The sequence below is a fragment of the Cimex lectularius genome, unplaced genomic scaffold, assembly GCF_000648675.2.
Source record: "Cimex lectularius strain Harlan isolate CLEC.00 unplaced genomic scaffold, Clec_2.1 scaffold43, whole genome shotgun sequence".
Taxonomy (NCBI): domain Eukaryota; kingdom Metazoa; phylum Arthropoda; class Insecta; order Hemiptera; family Cimicidae; genus Cimex; species Cimex lectularius.
In genome coordinates this window covers 1-20,224 of record NW_019392661.1, presented here as the reverse complement: position 1 = coordinate 20,224, position 20,224 = coordinate 1, and the positions used below count along the sequence as shown (strand labels likewise).

Here is a 20,224-nt window from a genome sequence, read left to right as displayed (position 1 = left end):
TATTCTAAAATCTCCCTTATGGACTTGTTTTTATCATTGTTTCTGTAATTTATTTGATTAAATAAATTTTAAGGTTAAATTTCACTACAGCATCTAACCTGTAGTCTATACCGGATGTTGCCATATAATATGACACCTTTTATTTTTTTAATGAAGAGTTATAGAAAAAAAAAGATGAAATAGTAACGCCCTCAAAGTTGTCCCAAGGATCTAAAACAAGTTAAATTTTTAATGATACAATAATATGTAATTGAGTAACAACATTTTTGTCAAATAATACCTACCAAGTTTTGATACATTTTCAAAAATTAAACTTAAAAAAAAAACATGACATTAAAAACAAGTTGGTTGGGTATTTACGAAGATTGTTTAAATAATAATGGTTGAAATGCGATATGAAGGCCGGGCATATTCGGCAGTGAAAGATGGGGCAAAAAAATACATAAACGTTCTTTTTATGGCCTTTGACAGATTTGAGAGACTGCATCAAGATCATTACAGTGGTTTGCACAAAACATACGCTTTATAGAAATAGAAATAGGGATGGGGTTAGTATGTCGTTTTTGTAAAGGAGGGTTCTGCTCACAGATCTGATGTTAGCAACATTAGCATTAATTACAAAGTAATTCTTCAACCTGACGATGAGCGTTTAATGCTTGAAATCCGGATCGTAGCTAACAACAAATCTGTGAGTAGAACCTAACTTTACAAAAAGTGAAACATATGCTTTTGTTCTTTTTGTGCTCATTTTATGTCACCTGATTAATGACATTGTAGTTTGTAATAATATTCATCTAATAGCAAAGTTAGTTTTAACTAATGTGTAGAACAGTGTTTTAAAATAAGCTTAGTTAAAGCCCCAAGACAAAGGAAATCATTAAAGAAAATGATAGCTGTGAAAGGACGCTGCACTAAGTGCAAAAAAATAATCGATATAATGGATCCCGGAATTGTTTGCTCCAAATGTGAAAAGTACTATCATGGCACGTGTATAGATCCGACACACAATCTCAAAATGTTACAGAATTTAGTACTTCATACTAAGAACTGGTACTGTAGCAAATGTATTATTAACGTACCTCAAGGAGATCATACAAGAACGAAAGAAGACAGAGTGAATATACAGAAAAAAATAGATATTCTGTTTGAGTTGAGAACTATTCTGTCTATGATTGATACCTCTATGTCAAAAATGACTGACCAGTGTGAAGAACTGAGTAGGAACGCTGAAGAGTTGAGAACCGAGAACAATTCTCTTAGGAGGCGAATTATTCTGCACAAGATTCACGGCGGTGAATCTCCCAAAGACTTTATTGATTGGCATGCCAAAAGGAAATTGCTCCAAATCAAAGATTATACAAAGCCGACAAAAAAGAAGATACCTAAGTCGGATGAAGCAATTGCAAAGAAGAATGCTTTGTTTTCATATATAGAAAAAAACCACAATTGGAAACCCTATACTAGTAAAAGGGAGAAAACACTGTCTACTCCAGTTATAAAGCATGCTATTAAGCGTAAGTATTTCAGCATTAAAAATTGGACTTTTCTAATGACGTTCCGTTAATATGGAATGAAAGATAATTGGTTCAATTTTTATTATTAAAGAGCAATTATGACGAATTGTCCCGGATAAACGCAGGTTTCGCAAGTGCATTGTACCTTTCTTGCCACGTATTGTTAACCATCTTTTTAAAACAAGTGTAAGCGACATAAATTGCGTCTTGAACAACTATAAAATGCCTGCAGGCCCAAAGAAATATCGACAACGATGGAAAATTTAGGTAAACCAGCGTTTAGCTGAATTCTGTTGTAAGAAGCAACTGTAAAAAAAAATCGAATGTCCAGCTGGTGGCCAAGCCAACACGCTTTCCATTCGAAAAAATTGAATCTGGATATATGTCCTAACAAATCCCTAACCCCGTGCCTAATCCTTATCTTACTCCTACTCTACCAAACCTATCCCAGCAAACCCTTCCAACTGATCCTATCCCAGCATATGTGCACTTCTGGTACCGCGAAACTGACGTCGCGAAAATATTGTTTATCCAGTTCAAAATCATATCCTCGTTAAAATAATTTTTCACACAATGAGTATGACACTTGATTTGTACAATTATTTTTGGAGATACAATTTTTGTCTAAATCTTTGTACGCAATAATGAGGATCAAATAAACTGATATCATTTATTACTTGGTTAATTGTTGGCGATGATGTAAAGAGATAAAAAGAGATGTTAATTTTATAAAATATGAATTGTTATACAAATCTCTCCTTTAGTAAAATAATTTACTTCTGCTCAGTGCAGTAATTTTAATGCCATAAGGACATAATGAATGTTTAAAATGTTTTGCGTTTTCAAAAATATCTGAAATTAAGAAATAAGTAAAGAACCTTTACTTACTAAAAATTATTTTTTACACTACTACCAGAGAACACTGAACAGAACAGTATAAACTGAAACATGTTAAAAAGATATATAAATCGATAAAATCGCTTATTTAATGTTTTTATTTCTTGCAGATCATCGTTTAGGTAAGCAAGAAACTGCAGTTTTTTTTAGCCATGTTTTTATTAGTAAAGTTACCCAAAAATGGTGGCACCAGTGTTTGCTTATTATTATTATTTTCTTGTACACACTCATTGGAGCGATTATATTTTATATAATAGAAGGGTTGTTGTATGAACTTCCTTTATTCTACAAGGTGGAAAAAAGGCGTGGTGAACTATACGGAAAACTACAAGAGGTAAAAACTTAATGATTTCTAAAAACTTTTGTTTTAATAATACCGTTTTTACCAAAAAATTTCCAACGTGATTTAATAACTAAATGTACATTTTTGTAAATTTTATTTTGATTATTAAGTAAACTATATTTTTATTTCAGATAACACAAGTAGTCAATAATGTTTTAATCGAAAATCAACTAATCTTAAATAAAACTAAGAATTTGTTGTTCGATTATTTTGACTTTGTACAAGATATTATGAACCAATATGACGATAAAGCGACTTTTCAAGTGGAGGAAATGGCTTGGAACTTTTTAGGAAGTATTGTTTTCAGTGCTACGACATGCTTGACCATTGGTAAATTCAGAATTTTTTCCTTTTAAATCAATATCAAAAATATCTAATTTAAAATAATTAATTGATAGGTTACGGAAACATAAGGCCAGTTACTTCAATTGGTAAAATGTTATCAGTCGTATACGCTGTGATCGGAATACCGCTATTTTTAATATTAATGGCCACCCTCGGTAAAACCATAATCACTCAATTAAGGAAGTTGCTGCACAAAATCAGAATGTGCAGTAGAGGGTACTGATTTTATTAATTTACATTCGGATTTTAAAAACCTGTATACAAAGCTAAGTTGAACACAAAAACAAAATACTTGTATTGAAACCCTTTCGTATTGTTTTTTAATGAACTTGAAGCAAAAACATGTTCATACTTGAAAATTTGGACGATTTCGTTCCGAAACAAATTATACAAAACAATTGATAATTTGAATAAATGAAATTCATTTTTATTTTGTACAGTAAATATGAAAATACAATTTCCACGAGGATGTTTTTTTTACTTTTTATACAGATATCATTCCGAAATGAATTAAATTATGATATTAACATTTATGGTATTAAATTGTATACGAAGCACTGTATAGGGCTTTAACAAACAATCGTATTATAAAACTTTATTTAAAACTATATATATGATTTAATTATAAAAGATAAAAACTACATTCTTCCTTTTGGACCTACAACGATGAGAGACTAAGCCATGAATTACTGTTGTTTAAGGAGTCGAGGATTGTTCGTTATACATATAGTTTTTGGGCAAACTATATTGACCATCGTCAGCCCTCCTCTCATTTTTTGCTGTTCTTCTCGTTTTCTTCTTACATTTTTTTCCTAATAGTTAATTAACCTTTGCATGCTACGGTAATCGATTTTCTCGTTTTACAATCCTATTGTCAGCTTTTTCTTATCTCAGGGAATCGACAGTCTAGGATAAACAATAGATATGATCAATAGAAAATATTTTATTCATGTAGTAAAAATATATACGATACAATTAAAAACATAGTAGTCTAGTTAGAATTTATACTACCTAAGAGTATTGGATATTTTTTGAGGTAATTGGTGAAAAAAACCTTCACACTAATCAATTGCATTCATACGCGGGACATCACTCGCACAATCACAAAGAACTCAACATTTTTTTGAGTCTCTCCTTCCATACTAATAAATTAACCTTTTTCATAAATACCGTCGACACATGTCTCATTCATTCGTGTCCTCTGGGATCCATGGGTCCGACATTTCAATTCTCGCTAATAAATACATTCATTACATTAAGTAACATACATCGTTTTATCGCCATGTTTGTAGCCCCTAGGTATTAGATTAGCGATCTGGGCTCGCCAAGGCCGATAAATTGTAGAAACAAAACTAATTAACTAACTTCTCGCTAATAAATACATTCATTAAGGCGATTCCAGACATGCGGTATTTGCCCAATGCCGATTGCCGCCGAATATTTGACAAGCCTCTCGATGCTCGTCTTGGCATTCGCGAAATAGCGTGCCACACATGCGGGTTTTGTATAACCTCCTAGTTGCTGCGGAAACAGGGAACACGTATTTTCCAAATGCCGTGGGAGTCCTCAACTTACTACAAATCGTGATGGACAACAGTGAAACTGTCATTACGGTTACTATTTTGTACAACTAATATATTTAATTATATTTTTTATATTTTTAATTATTGCGTTAATTATAAAACAATTTATGATTTGTAAAAGAAGCTTTCCAAATTATTGGTTCTGTTTCGTAAACATCGAGGGTTTAAATGCCTGGTTAGACTCGTACCTTATGCCTAAAAGGTCCGGGACTTGGTCGGCTCATGTGTCCTGCATAAATCTCTTAGACTTGTTCACAAACCCCAAGATTTTGGACCATTTTATCTCGGGGAGTGATTTGGTGATGTCCGCCCTTTCAAAGATTTCAAATCTGGATCTAGCAAACCTATCACACTCAGCAAGGTAGTGCCTTGCTGTTTCTTCTTTTATTCCGCAAAATCGTCAAAAGGGATCTGGTAGAATACCCATTACGCAGAGGTGTTTTCTCAATGGGCAGTGGCCCGTCAGAATACCTATCAGCCTCTTAATTCCCTTTCTTGAGATAGAGAATAGTCATTTAGATTCTGCTGGTTTGATCAGCATAACAAACTCTTTCGATTGCCTGTGTCCAGGGGAAAAATTCCACCCCCTAAGGAATTGTTTCATGCCCTAGTTATTAATACTCTCTTTCGCTGTGCTCATAGAGTGATGTAATACCGTTTGTGGCCCGACAAACGCAGTTTTAGACCCTTCTTTGGCCAGGCTATCCGCCTTTTCATTACCATGGTGTCGTTTATGTGCTGGTGTCCAAACATGGGATACCTTGTTCTCAAACCTGGAAGAGATCCTATTCATAAGATCTACGGTTTCCTCCACCAGTCCTGAGGTTAACAAATCTTTTTGTAATGACCTAAGGCTTGCCTGACTGTCAGAAAAAATTCTAATATCCTTTCCCTTAATTTTATTTTCTATAAGTACAGTTATAGTTGATTCCCGAATGGGTGGATGGTTTGAGTGCGGTTGTTTCAGGAATATTCGCGCCCTTTGAAGCGGACAAGAAAGCCGACAAAAAGCTGAACACGGCGGCACCTGATGTTCTTTGGCGAATAGCCGAGCGTCCATTCAGACTGATCGGGATTCGGCTAAAATTTGCGCGGCATTCGGAGAATACCGCATGTCTAGAACCACCTTTAGATTAGCGATGTGGGCTCGCCAAGGCCGATAAGTTGTAGAAACAAAACTGATATTCTAACTACGATTCTAACAATTCGATTAATTTCTTTAAACATACGTTTAAAAAAGTACGACAATTCGAATTTATTAAAAAATCAAAACAAAACTTAAAATAGGATTAACTGATCAATAAATAAACTAACGAACAGTCTACAAACAACACAAAATAATGTGCTAATTCATTTGCAGAATTTTTTACATTTTCACGGTTATTATTTAGCACACATTTAAAAATTGTAATTGGAAACTTAGTTGTTATAATTTGTTTGTTTTTTTCTCTACAGTTGTTTTTTACCTAAAGGCGAATATGGAGGAAATCGATCAAAATCAAGAGCCACCTTGGGAACGCTATTCATCGATTTTAGTGAAGAAGAACACCCAAATTTGCCGTTATGGCTTGTCTTCAACCTAGAAGTAATATATATATTGATCGGGACGGTAATTATCATAATATTCGATATTCCCGACTTCCTAACAGCTTTCTGTTTCACTTTCGAATCTTTAACAACAATCGGGTTTGGAGCCTTCGTTCCGGGGGTACGACAAACTGATTTATCATTTAAACTATACTGGGAAAAATTGATATAATTTACTCGATTTTTTTTTCAGAGTAACGTATTCATGATAGTTTTCATTCTGTACATTATAGGAGGAATTACTGTAACAGTAGTATGCATCCATGTGGCTGAGGTGAATTTTTAAAACGCTTTTTACATTTTTACGTTTGAAAAAAGTGAGAGAAGAAACAGCAATTACAATTTCGGTTAATTAATATTTTCATATTATAGGACATTTATAGAAACAGATTGAATTTCGCAACTAGAAAACTAGGATTAACAACTGAGAATTATATTGAACGCCATTTGAAATAACGCAAAAGAGTACGCTCCAGCATCTGTGTTTCTTTCAACGAAATTCCACATTCGGAAGGCGTCTTTAAATATAAATCTATCTGATTTGTCAAATAACCTTTCTCATATTTTATATAAAATTTGCCTTTTCTTTTAGTTCAAAAATGTAAAAATGTAAATAAAGATATACCGCTAATAAAAATATCTAAAACAAAAATTATTTGTAAATCCTCTCTCTCAAACCATCAAATTATTTAATAATGTATAAATTATACAGTAAAACAGAAGAACAGACTACATTGAAATACAAATTAAATATAGAGAATTCTTTTTGAAAAAAAAACATCACCATTATTCCATTTTTGATAATTATTTAATTATTACCACTAGTTCATTTAAAAATATTTAACATTTTTCATTACTAGTAAAGTAAACTGTACATCTGAAATATCATACTGTAAATATCCATGTGATATTGGACCTTAAAAGATATGCCGTATACAACAGCCTCCCCTACCCTCACTACCAGCTTCTTTTCTTCGTTAACCTCCAATTTGGGGGTTATCTCCTGTAGCCATTCTACAGTTTTGCCATCTTGACAGTATAGGATCATCAAATCTGGCCTGAAGTGTATGCCTTCAAACTGTTTTTTGGCTTCCCATCCTTTTGCGATCTCATCGAGAGGGTTTCCTCTAGATGGGTTAGCTTTTCTGAGGATAGTGTTACCAGTGGGTATTCCTCTGGTAGCAAAGCCACCCTTATAGTTTTTGCTTTTCCAGCAATAGCTGACGTTTGGAGCAAATTCTCTGGCCCTGTGCTGTGTGGATGGCTTTGCCTTCTTCTCTCGTCTTAGTTCTTTGGGGGTTAGAGATTGTTCTCTAGCCATCTTGCTGGTTGGATGTGTCTCCGGTTTCTCTTTTTAGATATTGGCCTTCCTGTCGTGGGCCATCTTCCATGCTTCCTCGAGTTTTTTCCCGATCTTATTGCTCTCAGGTACCATTTGGTCATATCACCGCTAAGCCCTTTCCTAAGTGGTTCATCCTTAACAATATGGCTCAAAAACTTAAATGGAAGCTAAAAATACTGCATGACGACTCAACCAGAAATTATCTAGAATATCTAATGCCAGGCGAAGCCACTACTCGCTGCGGAAGGCCATAAAAAAATTAAAAGTCCAATCGGGCAAATTCTTCTATTAAAAAAAGAGGATGGTACATGGGCGAGAGACAGTAGAGAAAAAGCCGAATTGTTTGCTAGTTACCTTGCTGCAATCTTCAAACCAAATGAAAACATCAATGGCAGCTTACTGGAAGTAACAACCACGCCACAAGAAGAAAATATAAAGCTAGTTTCACCTAAAGAAGTAGCACAAGAAATTAAAAATTTACCTGATAAAAAGACTCTAGGATATGACCTTATCACTGAAGAAATACTAAAACAATTGCCAAAAAAGGGTATAGTTAAACTAACATACCTAATTAATGCTGCATTCAGACTAAAATATGTTCCCACCATCGGAAATTATGATTTAAAAAAAAAAACAGGAAAACCGGCGAACGAGGTCAAATCATATAGACCAATATCGCTACTACCGACAGTGTCTTAACTCTTCGAAAAGTTATTATTAAAACGAATAAAACCCATTGTAGAAAAAAAAAAGAAAATCATTCCTAACAACTAATTTGGATTCCGAACAAGACATTCAACAATAGACCAAATTTAGGTCGGTGGAGTCAATATCAAGTACTCCAGCGACCAAACGGAATGAGTGTACTGTATGGATGTATTTATGTGTATGAATGTATTTATTTGTATCTATGTAGTATTTGAAAGGGTAAATAGAATATAGACTTAGTTGGGGGCTGAAATGACCTAGATGTCGGAAGCCCCAGTCAAAAAAAAAAAAAAAAGAATAGACCAAATTCACCTAGTAACGGACATGATAGAACAATCTCTTGAAGAAAAACAAATTTGTTCTGCTATCTTCCTTGATGTCTCACAAGCTTTTGACAAGGTCTGGTACGGAGGACTCATCAGTAAACTAAAATGGATGCTACCAATGCAGTACGTCGATATTATCAGTTCCTACCTAAATGACAGACTGCTTAGAACCAAACAAGAAGATCAATATTCAAAATTAAAAACAATACATGCAGGAGTGCCACAAGGACCACTGCTTTACTTGTGATACACCAGTGATTTTGCGAAAATAGATGGAGTAAAAATTGCAACGTTTGCAGATGACCCAGCGGTGATATCACTAGGACCGACTATCACCCTTCAACCAAAATCCTCCAAAATGCATGTAATAAGATAAACGAATGGACAAAAAAAGGAAAATCAAGCTAAATCAGCATAAGTCAGTTCATCTAATCTTTACAAACAAAAAATTGGACAATGTTCCGTTGCTCTCAATCGAACTACTATACCATACAGCGATACAGGTAAATATCTGAGAATGACCTTAGATGCCAAGTTGAAATGGAAAGAACACGTGAAGAAAAAAAAAGGCAGAAATAGGTTTAAGGCATAGACAACCATACTGGTTGATAGGACGTGGCTCCAACCTTGCTATACAAAATAAAATATTATTACATAAACAAGTCATAAAGCCTATGTGGACATATGGTATTCTACTATGGGGTTGTACCAAACACAGCAATATCAAAAGCATACAAACACTTCAAAATAAAATCTTACGTGACATGGTCAATGCACGTTGGTACATAAGGAATAAGGACTTACATAGGGATCTTAAGATCTCTGAAGTCACGGCGGAAATTCAAAGATTTGCCGCCAAACACCAGGCTCGCCTCAGCCAGCACGAGAATGTGGAAGCGACGAAACTCTTACATAACCGAAACATGATCAGAAGATTAAAAAGAACAAAGCCATATGAACTTGTGTAGTTGAAAATGAATAGTGAATAGTGAAATGTAAATCTTATTGCACGAATGGGTTTATAAGGATGTAAACATTTATTTATTCTATAATATTATTGTAAAATTAATGTTTGGTCTAATAAGACCAGTTTTAATAAATAAAATGAATTTAAAAAAATGTGTAAACTAGCTGAAAAGATGATTACGAACAGACTACACTGGTGCCTAGAGACCTGAGGGCTGCGACCTGAATGGCAAACCGGCTTCAAGAGAAACAGGAGTGCAAGGGATAATCTTGTATATCTAGAATAAGCTACTCACTCCAAAACAAAAATAAATTATTAGCGGTATTTTTAGATATACAAAACGCGTTTGAATACAGAAGAAGTTTTCGTGTGAGATGTGGCTCCCCTTACTCAGGGAGTTTTGCCCAGGAAAATGGAGTACCACAGGGCAGTGTGCTTAGTGCTACACTTTTCTGTTTAACCTTTAATGAGGTACTTACGCATACACGATCGCCGTGCAGAACAATGCTGTATGCAGATGAGCTTGTATTGTAGTCAGGGAAAAAATATAACAACGTTACAAGAAGATATGCAAACTAGTCTAAATGATGTTCATCAGTGGCTATCCAAAACTGGCTTTACTGTCTCCATTGAAAAGTCAGCAGGAATTCTATTATCTAAAAGACGATCTTGTAGTTGTCCAGTTTTGTATATTACAAATAACCCAATCAAACTCGTATTCGAGTCCCCTATCTTGGAGTTATCTTTGATAAGAATCTAAATTGGACTGCTCACTTCAAAACTTTGAAATCCAAGTGGACCCAAGCACTGAATGTCATGAAGACCGTACGCTCATGTTCATGGGGTGCTGATCGCAAGAGGCTTGCGTGTTTATACAGAACTTTTGTGCGATCGCGTCTTGACTATGGGGAAAATGCTTGACCCTATACAAAACACCTGACTTAGAAATTACGGGAGCCTTCCGGTCCAGTTCCATTAACAAACTCCATGTGGATGTTGGAGAGCTTCCTTTAAAATTCCGACGAAACTTTTTTTTTTTTTTTTTTTTGTGGCGTTATGAACTATGCATATTAGCCATGGTGACAATTCTTATATGTGTGTTCAAATTGGGGGGGGGGGTTATCGTGAAAAAAGGGTCAGAGGCGCCGGTGGGAATCGAACCCACGACCGCGGCGTGAGAGTCTCTCATGCTAACCACTCGGCTACCGCGGTCCCCTACGAAACTTGTTAGATGTAAAATATTTTTCGAAAATTATTTCCTGTCCTGCACACCCACTTAACTAACTTTTTAGTGGAGGTAACCCTCCACATAATAGTCAACATACTATCAAGCCGACTCCTTTCTCTTCTAGAATATCGCTAATGTTACTGGATGTACAGTTCATGATACCACCATTGTAAAAAGAACTTGTTCAGTCATACCTCCCTGGCTATTACCAAAACCAAAAGTAATCTTGTCTGTGAATATGCATAATAACAATGACACTCCTAGCTATACATATAAACAAGAATTCTTAACTATCAAGAGTAAGCAACGTGATATATTCGGACGGCTCTAAAGGCCCCCATGGGATGGGAGACAGAAAATATTTATTCTCCTTAAACTCAATAGAGAGTAACTATACAGCTGAAATGACGGCAATAATTAAATCAATGAATGATGATTGTTCGAATAATACACTGGTAGTTTGCACTGACTCGATGTCCGCCCTACAGGCCTTGAACCACCCCTTCTCAAATAACTCCATGGTCCAGGATGCCCATTATTCACTGAGGTGTCTTTCACAGCGGGGGAAGAGTGTCATTTTTGTTTGGATCCCTGGGCATATGAATATTTTAGGCAACAAACTGGCGGACAGAGCTGCCAAAGAGGCTGCAGAAAAAGGCACCAAAATCAGGGAGATCATAAGGAATGATTTAAATTCCGCTTTAGAAAGTAAAGTATGGACACAATGGCAAAAGGTTTGGTCAGATGTCACAGATAACAAGCTTCGGGAAATAAAATCTACTGTTCCAGTGTGGCCTTCTTCATTTAGAGATAAAGAAAAAAAGAAGCGATCCTAACTAGACTGAGAATCGGGCGCTGTAGAGCCACCAAGGGTTACTTGATGGCTCGTCAGCCACCACCGATCTGTCATTTATGCAATGAGACTGTTATTATAAAACATATGCTTATATCATGTCGCCTATATGACAGTATCAGAAATAAGAACGCTTTACCAAACACACTATCTGAACAATTAGGGGATGATCAAGACACACCTACAAAGCTGTTTCACTTTTTAAATGAAGGTAATCTACACAACAAAATATAAACGAGCAGTGTGTAACATGGGACTGTCGTGGGGCTGGCCATGCTGGGGGTTGTGGTGCGGGTGCGCCCTTCTGGTGTGTACTGGTTCCTCGATCCTCCTTCCGCAGGGGGATCCTCTTAAAAGATAAGGGGCTAACAACCCTAGGTGATTCGCCCCCCCCCCAAAAAAAAAGTCACATGATTGTTTACGATAGTGTGTTTAAAAACATATGCTTCCAATAATTCAACGTTATCTGGTGACTGTTGTGAACACGTACACTTTTTTGTGAACATTTAGGAAAATATACAACGAATACTATCGGCTGTTTATGCAAGAAGAATGAAAAATGTAGATATTCAATCCACGTCGACGTAGGTGTTTTAGTATATACTATTTTAGTCTGGAATAACCGTAAGTTTTTAAACAAAGTAAAAAAGTAAAATGCTTGCAATTCAAGGAAATTGCACTGTCTGCAAAAATGATTTGGACATAATAACAGCAGGAATGGTATGTAGTGTGTGTGAGAAGTTCTATCACGGCATGTGCATGCATCCTCCGAAACGTTATGAACAAATTGAAGAATATGTTATAAACACAAGAGAATGGGTATGCGAAAGATGCCCCTCGCCTGATCACGACTTTGAAGTCAGGACTGGTGAAGATAAGGAAAAAGTGCGCCAAAACGCAGAAATCCTTTTTCAACTACGCGAAGCTATCATGATGATCGACGAAATAGTCTCGGTTATCACGCGTAAGTGTGACTACTTAAGTACCAGCGCTAAAATGATCAGAAAACAGAACAGCGAGCTGAGGCAGCGAATAAATTTACGCGAGGCCCAGAGTGAGCTTCCGGTCACGTTAAAAAGTTGGGTTCAAACAAGGAGGATGCTCAAAATAGGTGAAGTTCTACCATCTGTCCGTTCAAAATATTCCAGTCTCGATTTCTACAGATTATCAAAAAGATATACGCATTTCAAAAAAGATTCGAACATTGGTGGACCGATACGTAAACATCGAACCTTTGTATACAAATTTCTGATAAAAACGCCAAAACGTAAAAAAAAGCATAAGGGTACGTTCGAGTAAAAGACTTTTTTCAAATCTTTATTAATAACGACGAAAATCTATTTAAGAATTAAAACATTTTTTAAATTATAGTATTGGAAAAATTGGATGCTCCTCCGTTAAGAAAAAAGATGCTGATGTTTTTTTTAAAGATCGATGAGCACCATATGAGGTGGCCGACCCAACTGATACTTTTTGCTAGTCTCATCCTACATACATTTGTAGGAGCAGTAGTATTGTACGTGATCGAAGGATCACACGAAAAAAAATTTCAAGAGAAGATATTGTCAAGAAGATCTTCAATTTCGAACGAATTTTCAATGGTATGTACATATGTATACATTTACGAAAAGTATTTATTTACTAAAATTATTTATTGTAAAACCTTTAATTGTAAGTGTGAATAATAAATACTAGTGTTTGTATTGTGTAAAATAGCGCTATTTTAAGAATAAAAGACATTTAATCGTATTCCATTCTTTTCAAGGTACACAATACTTTTTCAAAACTCGAGTTTAATAACAGCGACTCGCTACTACATAATATTTCAGCTAACCTACTTTCGTCATATTATGATTTTATCGAGAGTGTGATTCTTAATCACACAAGAAATTCAGGTTTCATTGTTAAAGACGGAAACTGGGATTTTTTGGGGAGTCTTTTCTTCTGTGCAACGACTTCAATGACTGTCGGTGAGTTGCACAATCCCTCAACATAAACCAATTACAATTATAATAATATTTACAGGATTTGGAGACATCGTGCCTGTGACAGATTCTGGAAAAATTTTCACAATTATCTACGCTTTGACAGGAATACCCCTCTTTCTAACTTTTGCCTCTTCCCTTGGTAAAACCTTTAACGATTTCATGCATCTCGGTTCGAATAAAATTTACCTACGTCGAAAGTAAGTTAGATAAACGTGAAGAGAAACAAGTTAATTAAAGCAATATTTTGCTACAATCTGCGCAATAACTAACATTAATGACAAAGACACCACTGAACACACAAGAATCGAGAAGCTATCGAGTAATAGCACTCGTTTTAACAATAAAATCTTTCATTCGCGCTCTGAGAGTAAGTCGAGAGTGCTTTTAAGACGTCTAGGTGTATTATTAAGATTAGGACCGGGGCTAAATTGGATGTGTGATTGAACATTTGTTGAATTTTTTATTACCTAGACCTTGCAACGTCTTTAATAAAAAATAAGTGGCACGCGAAAAGTTTCATAAAAGCGTCATCGCAAATCTTACAAAAGAATTACTGGATGACGACCGCAACCAAATCAGGATTATGGTAGGATTCCTGATAGGACACTGCCACATGCCCAAGCACAGGATAGGAGTACAGACAGAAGTAACACTGTGCAGATACTGAGACCACAGAACATAATTTGTTTTGTGAAGGTCAAATGTAGGTGCAGATTCTTGAAACTAGGGAGAGGAAACGCCACAAGCATGATCCTGCACTAAGGAGACGCTGGCAAGGCTTTGGAAGTTGTATAACAACCTGAAGCTGGCCAGTGAGTTATAAAAAACATGGGTGTACAAAGGATCTACTCATGTCGAGGTGCAGAAGGCCTTGAGGCTTTCTCTTTTTTCCCTATCCTCCCTAGTATACGTGATTTGGATTCAATTGAGGTTGGAAAATTCAGTTGAACCTCATAATTCAATGCTGTAAGTCCATATAGGTTTTAGTATGGTGGTGTCGATACGTCATTTGCTGTCATGTAATATAGTATGTAAGTATGTAGTATGTAATGTATAGTATGTATAATATAGTATGTTGTTAAGTAGATGTTTAATTAAGCAGTAGTGTCGATTCAGTTCTGTTCTTTTAAGCTGTTATGAAGTTCCAAGTGAGTTGTTTTTCTAAACACCGGATTACGTATTTATTGGAAAACATAAAAATTGTAATAGGCTGGAAGGAGATGGTGCATCGGAAGATGCTTTTTTATTTAGAGGTGTTTAATGCACCATTTTGTAAACCACGCTCTAAGGAGGAGTAGAGGTGTGCCTGTAGGTTTCAGTTAGGTATGACGGGATCGGGATTTGGTAATATGGCGGTGTATACTGTGTATACCAATGGATCAAGGACGCTATCCTGTGATCTCTTTCATCGGATTTTGCAAAAGAAAGAAAGATTATCCAACACAAACTCTAAAGTATTTATAAGGTTGATCGGAATAAAAGTGAAGAGTAGGATGCCCTTCAGCTTCTAGCATTTTCGGTTTTACAATCCAATTTCTTGTTAGCTCTTATTTAGAGTATTTAGACCATATTAGGTTATACTGTTACATCGTCCCTCAGAACTAGTACTCATAAAGGTGTCTATTTAGTTAGTTTTTGACCATCTAAAACAAAAGCCACAGAGGTTGGGCTCCGGGTGCCACACACCTATTATATAACAAACATGATTGGAAGTCGATAAGGTCCCTCTCACACTACATATTCACACTCATAAATACATTCACTCTCAACACTAGAGGCACAAAACTTTCATTACTACATAGACTACAACTACCCTGTTCCTCTAAGAATCTGCACAGAGGGCCCAGTTGCTTGCTGCCTTACTCAAGCCTAATCCTCATATTGGGTTGCATACCTACTCCCTCTCTAAAAGGAACAAAGAAATTCCATCCTTCAGTTAGGAGTGGCATATCGAACAACCTCAAAACAAAAGCCGTCAAACAATTGTACATTTTATTTTAAAATTTCGTTATAGTTCATTTTAATTTATATTTCCTATATATAAATATTTTATAAAATAAAAAGAAGTTGCTAGAGTGTTTATATTCTTTACATTTTCGTTAACTAAGGAACATAGAAAACAGTTTTACAATAAAAGTGAAATAATTNATATAATATATATAATATATATAATAGTGTAATTAAATTATTTCACTTTTATTATAAAACTGTTTTCTATGTTCCTTAGTTAACGAAAATGTAAAGAATTTAAACACTCTAGCAACTACTTTTTTACTTAAAAATCCCAGTTCATATATACTTATTGGATCTGTAACCTCACATGATGCACTAGTAAAGTAATGTATCAATCTGCTATCGATCTAACTGTTAAAAATTGATTGAACACACTTTTGTTTTTCATATTTTTATTTTATTTTTAGGTCTACATTATTTGGGTATAATTACGATGTGGACGAAGACTTCAGTGGATTCCCACTTTGGCTTTTTTTCGTTTTGTACATTGTATATGTCTTTGTAGGATCGGTACTATTCATGATCGGCGAGAGCTGGAATTTTTTCAAATCCTATTATTTCGTTGTTTTAACCTTGGCAACCATTGGCTTAGGTGATGCGATCCCAAAGGTATGTATTAAACTGTCTAATTAAAGTATTAAAAAAATTAGACTTGATTGTTTACCTGCATCTATAATTTCAGAATAGGAAATTCTTGCTTGGTTCAATAATGTTTCTTATTGGGGGGCACGTCATGACGGCCACAGCCATACATATGATAATGGTGAGTGAATATTTTTTTTTAGAGAAATGTTTTACAAGCAAGAACGATTAATTCACCTGATTCGAATGAAACTTTTTAACTTATAATATTCAAAGAATGCAAAAACTGTAATTCCACAAGTTTAGTTTTTAAAAAAAATCATTCCAGCCTTTATATAATTTAATGACAATTGATCTATTTCTAGTGGAAGTTGAGAAAAAAGTTTAAAATAATAAATACGAAACTGGAAACCAGAGCTTCGGAATATTACGATAGGTGACTTTCTATCACAGTTGGAACCTAGTGGCGAAGTCAACGAAGAAAAATAATAAAATAAAACGTAAAAATATTTAAACATTAAAACTATTTTCGAAAAGCTTTTTTTAATTAGCGCTAAAATATTATTAAGGCATTTATATTTTAACAATAGTATGTTTAAATATACATACATAGCCGCACAAGCAGATACACGCCTCAAACAAACAAAGTGGTCACGTGGTCTTCAATAATAACAAATCATGGTGGTTATTTCGAGGAAATAATGAATTATGCTTATTTACAAATTCCTGAATAATAAACGCTTAAATATGTGAATGAAATGATATATTTGGGTGCAGTATTTAATTCGCGACTCTTTTGAAGAAGTCATATACAACGTGTGACAAATAAAACCCTTCAACTGATAACTAATCTTTCTCGATTCACTACAATTTACTGGGGTTCTTCTTTGCATGCTAAACTAATCGAATCTCCTGTTTTCCAATCCTATTGCCAACCTTTTCCTATCTCAGGGCATCGACAGTCTAGGATAAACTATACATATGATAAATACAAAATACTTTAATCATGTAGTAAAAATGTATACGATTCGATTAAAAACATGTTAGAATTTATACTACCTAAGAGTATTTGATATTTTTAAAGGTAATTGGTGAAAAAAAAACCTCCAATCGCGCTAATCAATTGCATTCTACTCGGGACTTCATTCACATAATCACAAAGAACTCGACATTCCTCGGAGTCTTTCCTTCCATACTAATAAATTACATTCAGTCACTACAATGCTACATGCTGTTTTTCATTCCCCTTTTTCATAAATACCGTCGACACATGTCTCATTCATTCGTGTCCTCTGGGCTCGATGAGTCTGACACTTTCATTCTTGCTAATAAATACATTCATTACATTAAGTAACATACATCGTTTTATCGTCATATTTGTAGCCCGTAGGTATTAGATTAGCGATCTGGGCTCTCCAAGGCCGATAAGTTGTAGAAACAAAATCGATATTCTAACTACGATCTAAATCTAACTACAACAAAAAACAATGTGCTAATTCATTTGCAGAATTTTTTAAATTTTCACGGTTATTATTTAGCACGCATTTAGAAATTATAATTGCAAAGTTAGTTGTTATAATTTATTTTGTTTTTTTCTCTACAGTTGTCTTTTACCTAAAGGCGAATATGGAGGAAATCGATCAAAATCAAGAGACACCTTGGGAACGCTATTGATCGATTTTAGTGAAGAAGAACACCCAAATTTGCCGTTATGGCTTGTCTTCAAACTAGAATTAATGTCTATATTGGTCGGGAGGGTGATTATCATGATATTCGATATTCCCGACTTCCTACCAGCTTTCTGTTTCATTTTTGAATCTTTAACAACAATCGGGTTTGGAGTCTTCGTTCCGGCGGTACGACAAACTGATTTAACATTTAAACTATACTGGGAAAAATTGATATAATTTACTCGATTTTTTTTTTCAGAGTAACGTATTCATGATAGTTTTCATCCTGTACATCATAGGAGGAATTACTGTAACAGTAGTATGCATCCATGTGGCTGAGGTGAATTTTTAAAACGCTTTTTACATTTTCACGTTTGAAAAAAAGTGAGAGAAGAAACAGCAATTACAATTTCGGTTAATTAATATTTTCATATTATAGGACATTTATAGAAAAAGATTGAATTTCGCAACTAGAAAATTAGGATTAACAACTGAGAATTATATTGAACGCCATTTGAAATAACGCAAAAGAGTACGCTCCAGCATCTGTGTTTCTTTCAACGAAATTCCACATTCGGAAAGCTTCTTTAAATATAAATCTATCCGATTTCTGAAATAACCTTTCTCATATTTTATATAAAATTTGCCTTTTCTTTTAGTTCAAAAATGTAAAAATGTAAATAAAGATATACCGCTAATAAAATTATCTAAAACAAAAACTATTTGTAAATCCCCTCTCTCAAATCAACAAAGTCTTTAATAATTTATAAATTACACAGTAAAACTGAAGAAAAAGAGAATAAGATGAAATAGAATTGAATGACGATAAAACTTATGACAAAAACCTCACCATTATTCCATTTTTGATCATTTTTAATTATTCCCACTAGTTCATTTAAAAATGTTTAACATTTTTCAATACTAGTAAAGGATTAAACTATAAGCCTGAAATATAGTATGTAAATATCCATGTAATATATTAGACCTTAAAAGATATGCCGTATAAAATCGCCAAATTTATCAACTAAAGTGTAAGAAGTATTTGGACTAAATAAAGGCAAGGAACATTGAACTTCAGAAAGGCACCATAGAGAATACATTAAAAATAGAAGCCGAATTAGGAATCTGGAACTTGGCCCATAATGAATCGACAGATGAACAATTACCCGATGCCAAAATGTACTCAGTACATTGTTATTTTTGTTCTCTCGTTCATAATCAATTATTTACCATTATTAAAAGAACGCCTTTATTTAAGACAACACTAGTCAAATGAGCGATGAATTGGCTCTCAATATTCTGCCTTCGGCTTACATTCACGCCAATAAATACATTAGTTCTTTCAATACATTTGTAGAATCCAACTTTTTTCTTTTACATTTGAAATTTTCTCGAAAAGTCGGCCCTGGGGACCTAAAGTCTAGTCTAGCATAATAGCGAGTGGTTCGCATGTAGGGGCATATAACAATATTGCACCTTTATAAAATGATGGGCAAACTTAACCCACCATCCTTCAATTTTAATTTTAATTAATTAAACTTTTAATCTAGGGTCTTGGTAGAGATGAAAAACCAAGAGTCACGACCGAGATTCACATCCAAGACCTTCGGTTGGTTTAATGTTGACCTAAGGTCGTGGGTTCGAATCCTTCTCGTGACATTTGCTTTTTCATCTCAACCAAGACCTTGTATTAAAAGTATAATTAACTAAAATTAAAATGTAAGGTTGGTGAGGTAATTTTGTTTATCAGATTAAAAAGATACAGTAATGTAAAAAAAAGTTTTTTTAATACATTAAATCATGTGACATGATTGTTTACGATAATATGTTTAAAAACATATGCTTCCAATAATTCAACGTTATCTGGTGACAGTTGTGAACACGTACTCTTTTTTGTGAACAATTAGGAAAATATACAACGAACACTATTGGCTATTTATGCAAGAAGAATGAAAACTGCAGATATTCAATGATAAGAAATCAATGTCGACGTAGGTGTTTTAATATATGCTATTTTAGTCTGGATTCAATCGGCCTGAAAACAGTAACCGTAATTTTTTAAACAAAGGGAAAACAGGAAAATGCTTGCAATTCAAGGAAATTGCACTGTCTGCAAAAAAGATTTAAACGTAATAACAGCAGGAATGGTATGTTTTGTGTGTGAGAAGTTCTATCACGGCATTTGCATGCATCCTCCGAAACGTTATGAACAAATTGAAGAATATGTTATAAACACAAGAGAATGGGTATGCGAAAGATGCCCCTCGCCTGATCACGA

General features: G+C 34.6%; 3 protein-coding genes across 6 annotated transcripts; all 3 read left to right on the top strand.

Moving 5' to 3' along the window:
* Positions 1-763: 763 nt before the first annotated feature.
* Positions 764-6,821, top strand: LOC106662524 (TWiK family of potassium channels protein 7-like). 3 transcript variants are annotated; one of them, XR_002909844.1, is made up of 8 exons: positions 764-1,514; positions 2,522-2,745; positions 2,886-3,084; positions 3,153-3,315; positions 6,138-6,291; positions 6,332-6,390; positions 6,463-6,543; positions 6,642-6,821. XR_002909844.1 is itself a non-coding variant. In XM_024224913.1 (8 exons), exons 2-8 carry the CDS (start codon positions 1,769-1,771, stop codon positions 6,723-6,725), a joined length of 1,017 nt encoding a protein of 338 aa, XP_024080681.1. In that variant the 5' UTR covers positions 1,425-1,514; positions 1,606-1,768; the 3' UTR covers positions 6,726-6,821. The 3 variants fall into 3 exon arrangements, 2 of the variants coding, with proteins under 2 accessions (XP_024080680.1, XP_024080681.1); XM_024224913.1 differs by adding an exon at positions 1,606-1,781 and having other exon boundaries at positions 1,425-1,514; positions 6,138-6,390; XM_024224912.1 differs by having other exon boundaries at positions 6,138-6,390.
* A 5,257-nt stretch (positions 6,822-12,078) lies between these two features.
* On the top strand, positions 12,079-17,898 carry LOC112126236 (TWiK family of potassium channels protein 7-like). 2 transcript variants are annotated; one of them, XM_024224910.1, is made up of 9 exons: positions 12,093-12,277; positions 12,364-12,978; positions 13,065-13,294; positions 13,459-13,663; positions 13,719-13,878; positions 16,102-16,303; positions 16,377-16,457; positions 16,642-16,776; positions 17,880-17,898. In XM_024224910.1, exons 2-8 carry the CDS (start codon positions 12,411-12,413, stop codon positions 16,714-16,716), a joined length of 1,521 nt encoding a protein of 506 aa, XP_024080678.1. In that variant the 5' UTR covers positions 12,093-12,277; positions 12,364-12,410; the 3' UTR covers positions 16,717-16,776; positions 17,880-17,898. The 2 variants fall into 2 exon arrangements, with proteins under 2 accessions (XP_024080677.1, XP_024080678.1); XM_024224909.1 differs by having other exon boundaries at positions 12,079-12,978.
* A 3-nt stretch (positions 17,899-17,901) lies between these two features.
* LOC112126237 (TWiK family of potassium channels protein 9-like) lies at positions 17,902-18,538 on the top strand. Its single transcript, XM_024224911.1, has 3 exons — positions 17,902-18,132; positions 18,206-18,286; positions 18,386-18,538. Exons 1-3 carry the CDS (start codon positions 18,013-18,015, stop codon positions 18,467-18,469), a joined length of 285 nt encoding a protein of 94 aa, XP_024080679.1. The 5' UTR covers positions 17,902-18,012; the 3' UTR covers positions 18,470-18,538.
* Positions 18,539-20,224: the final 1,686 nt, after the last annotated feature.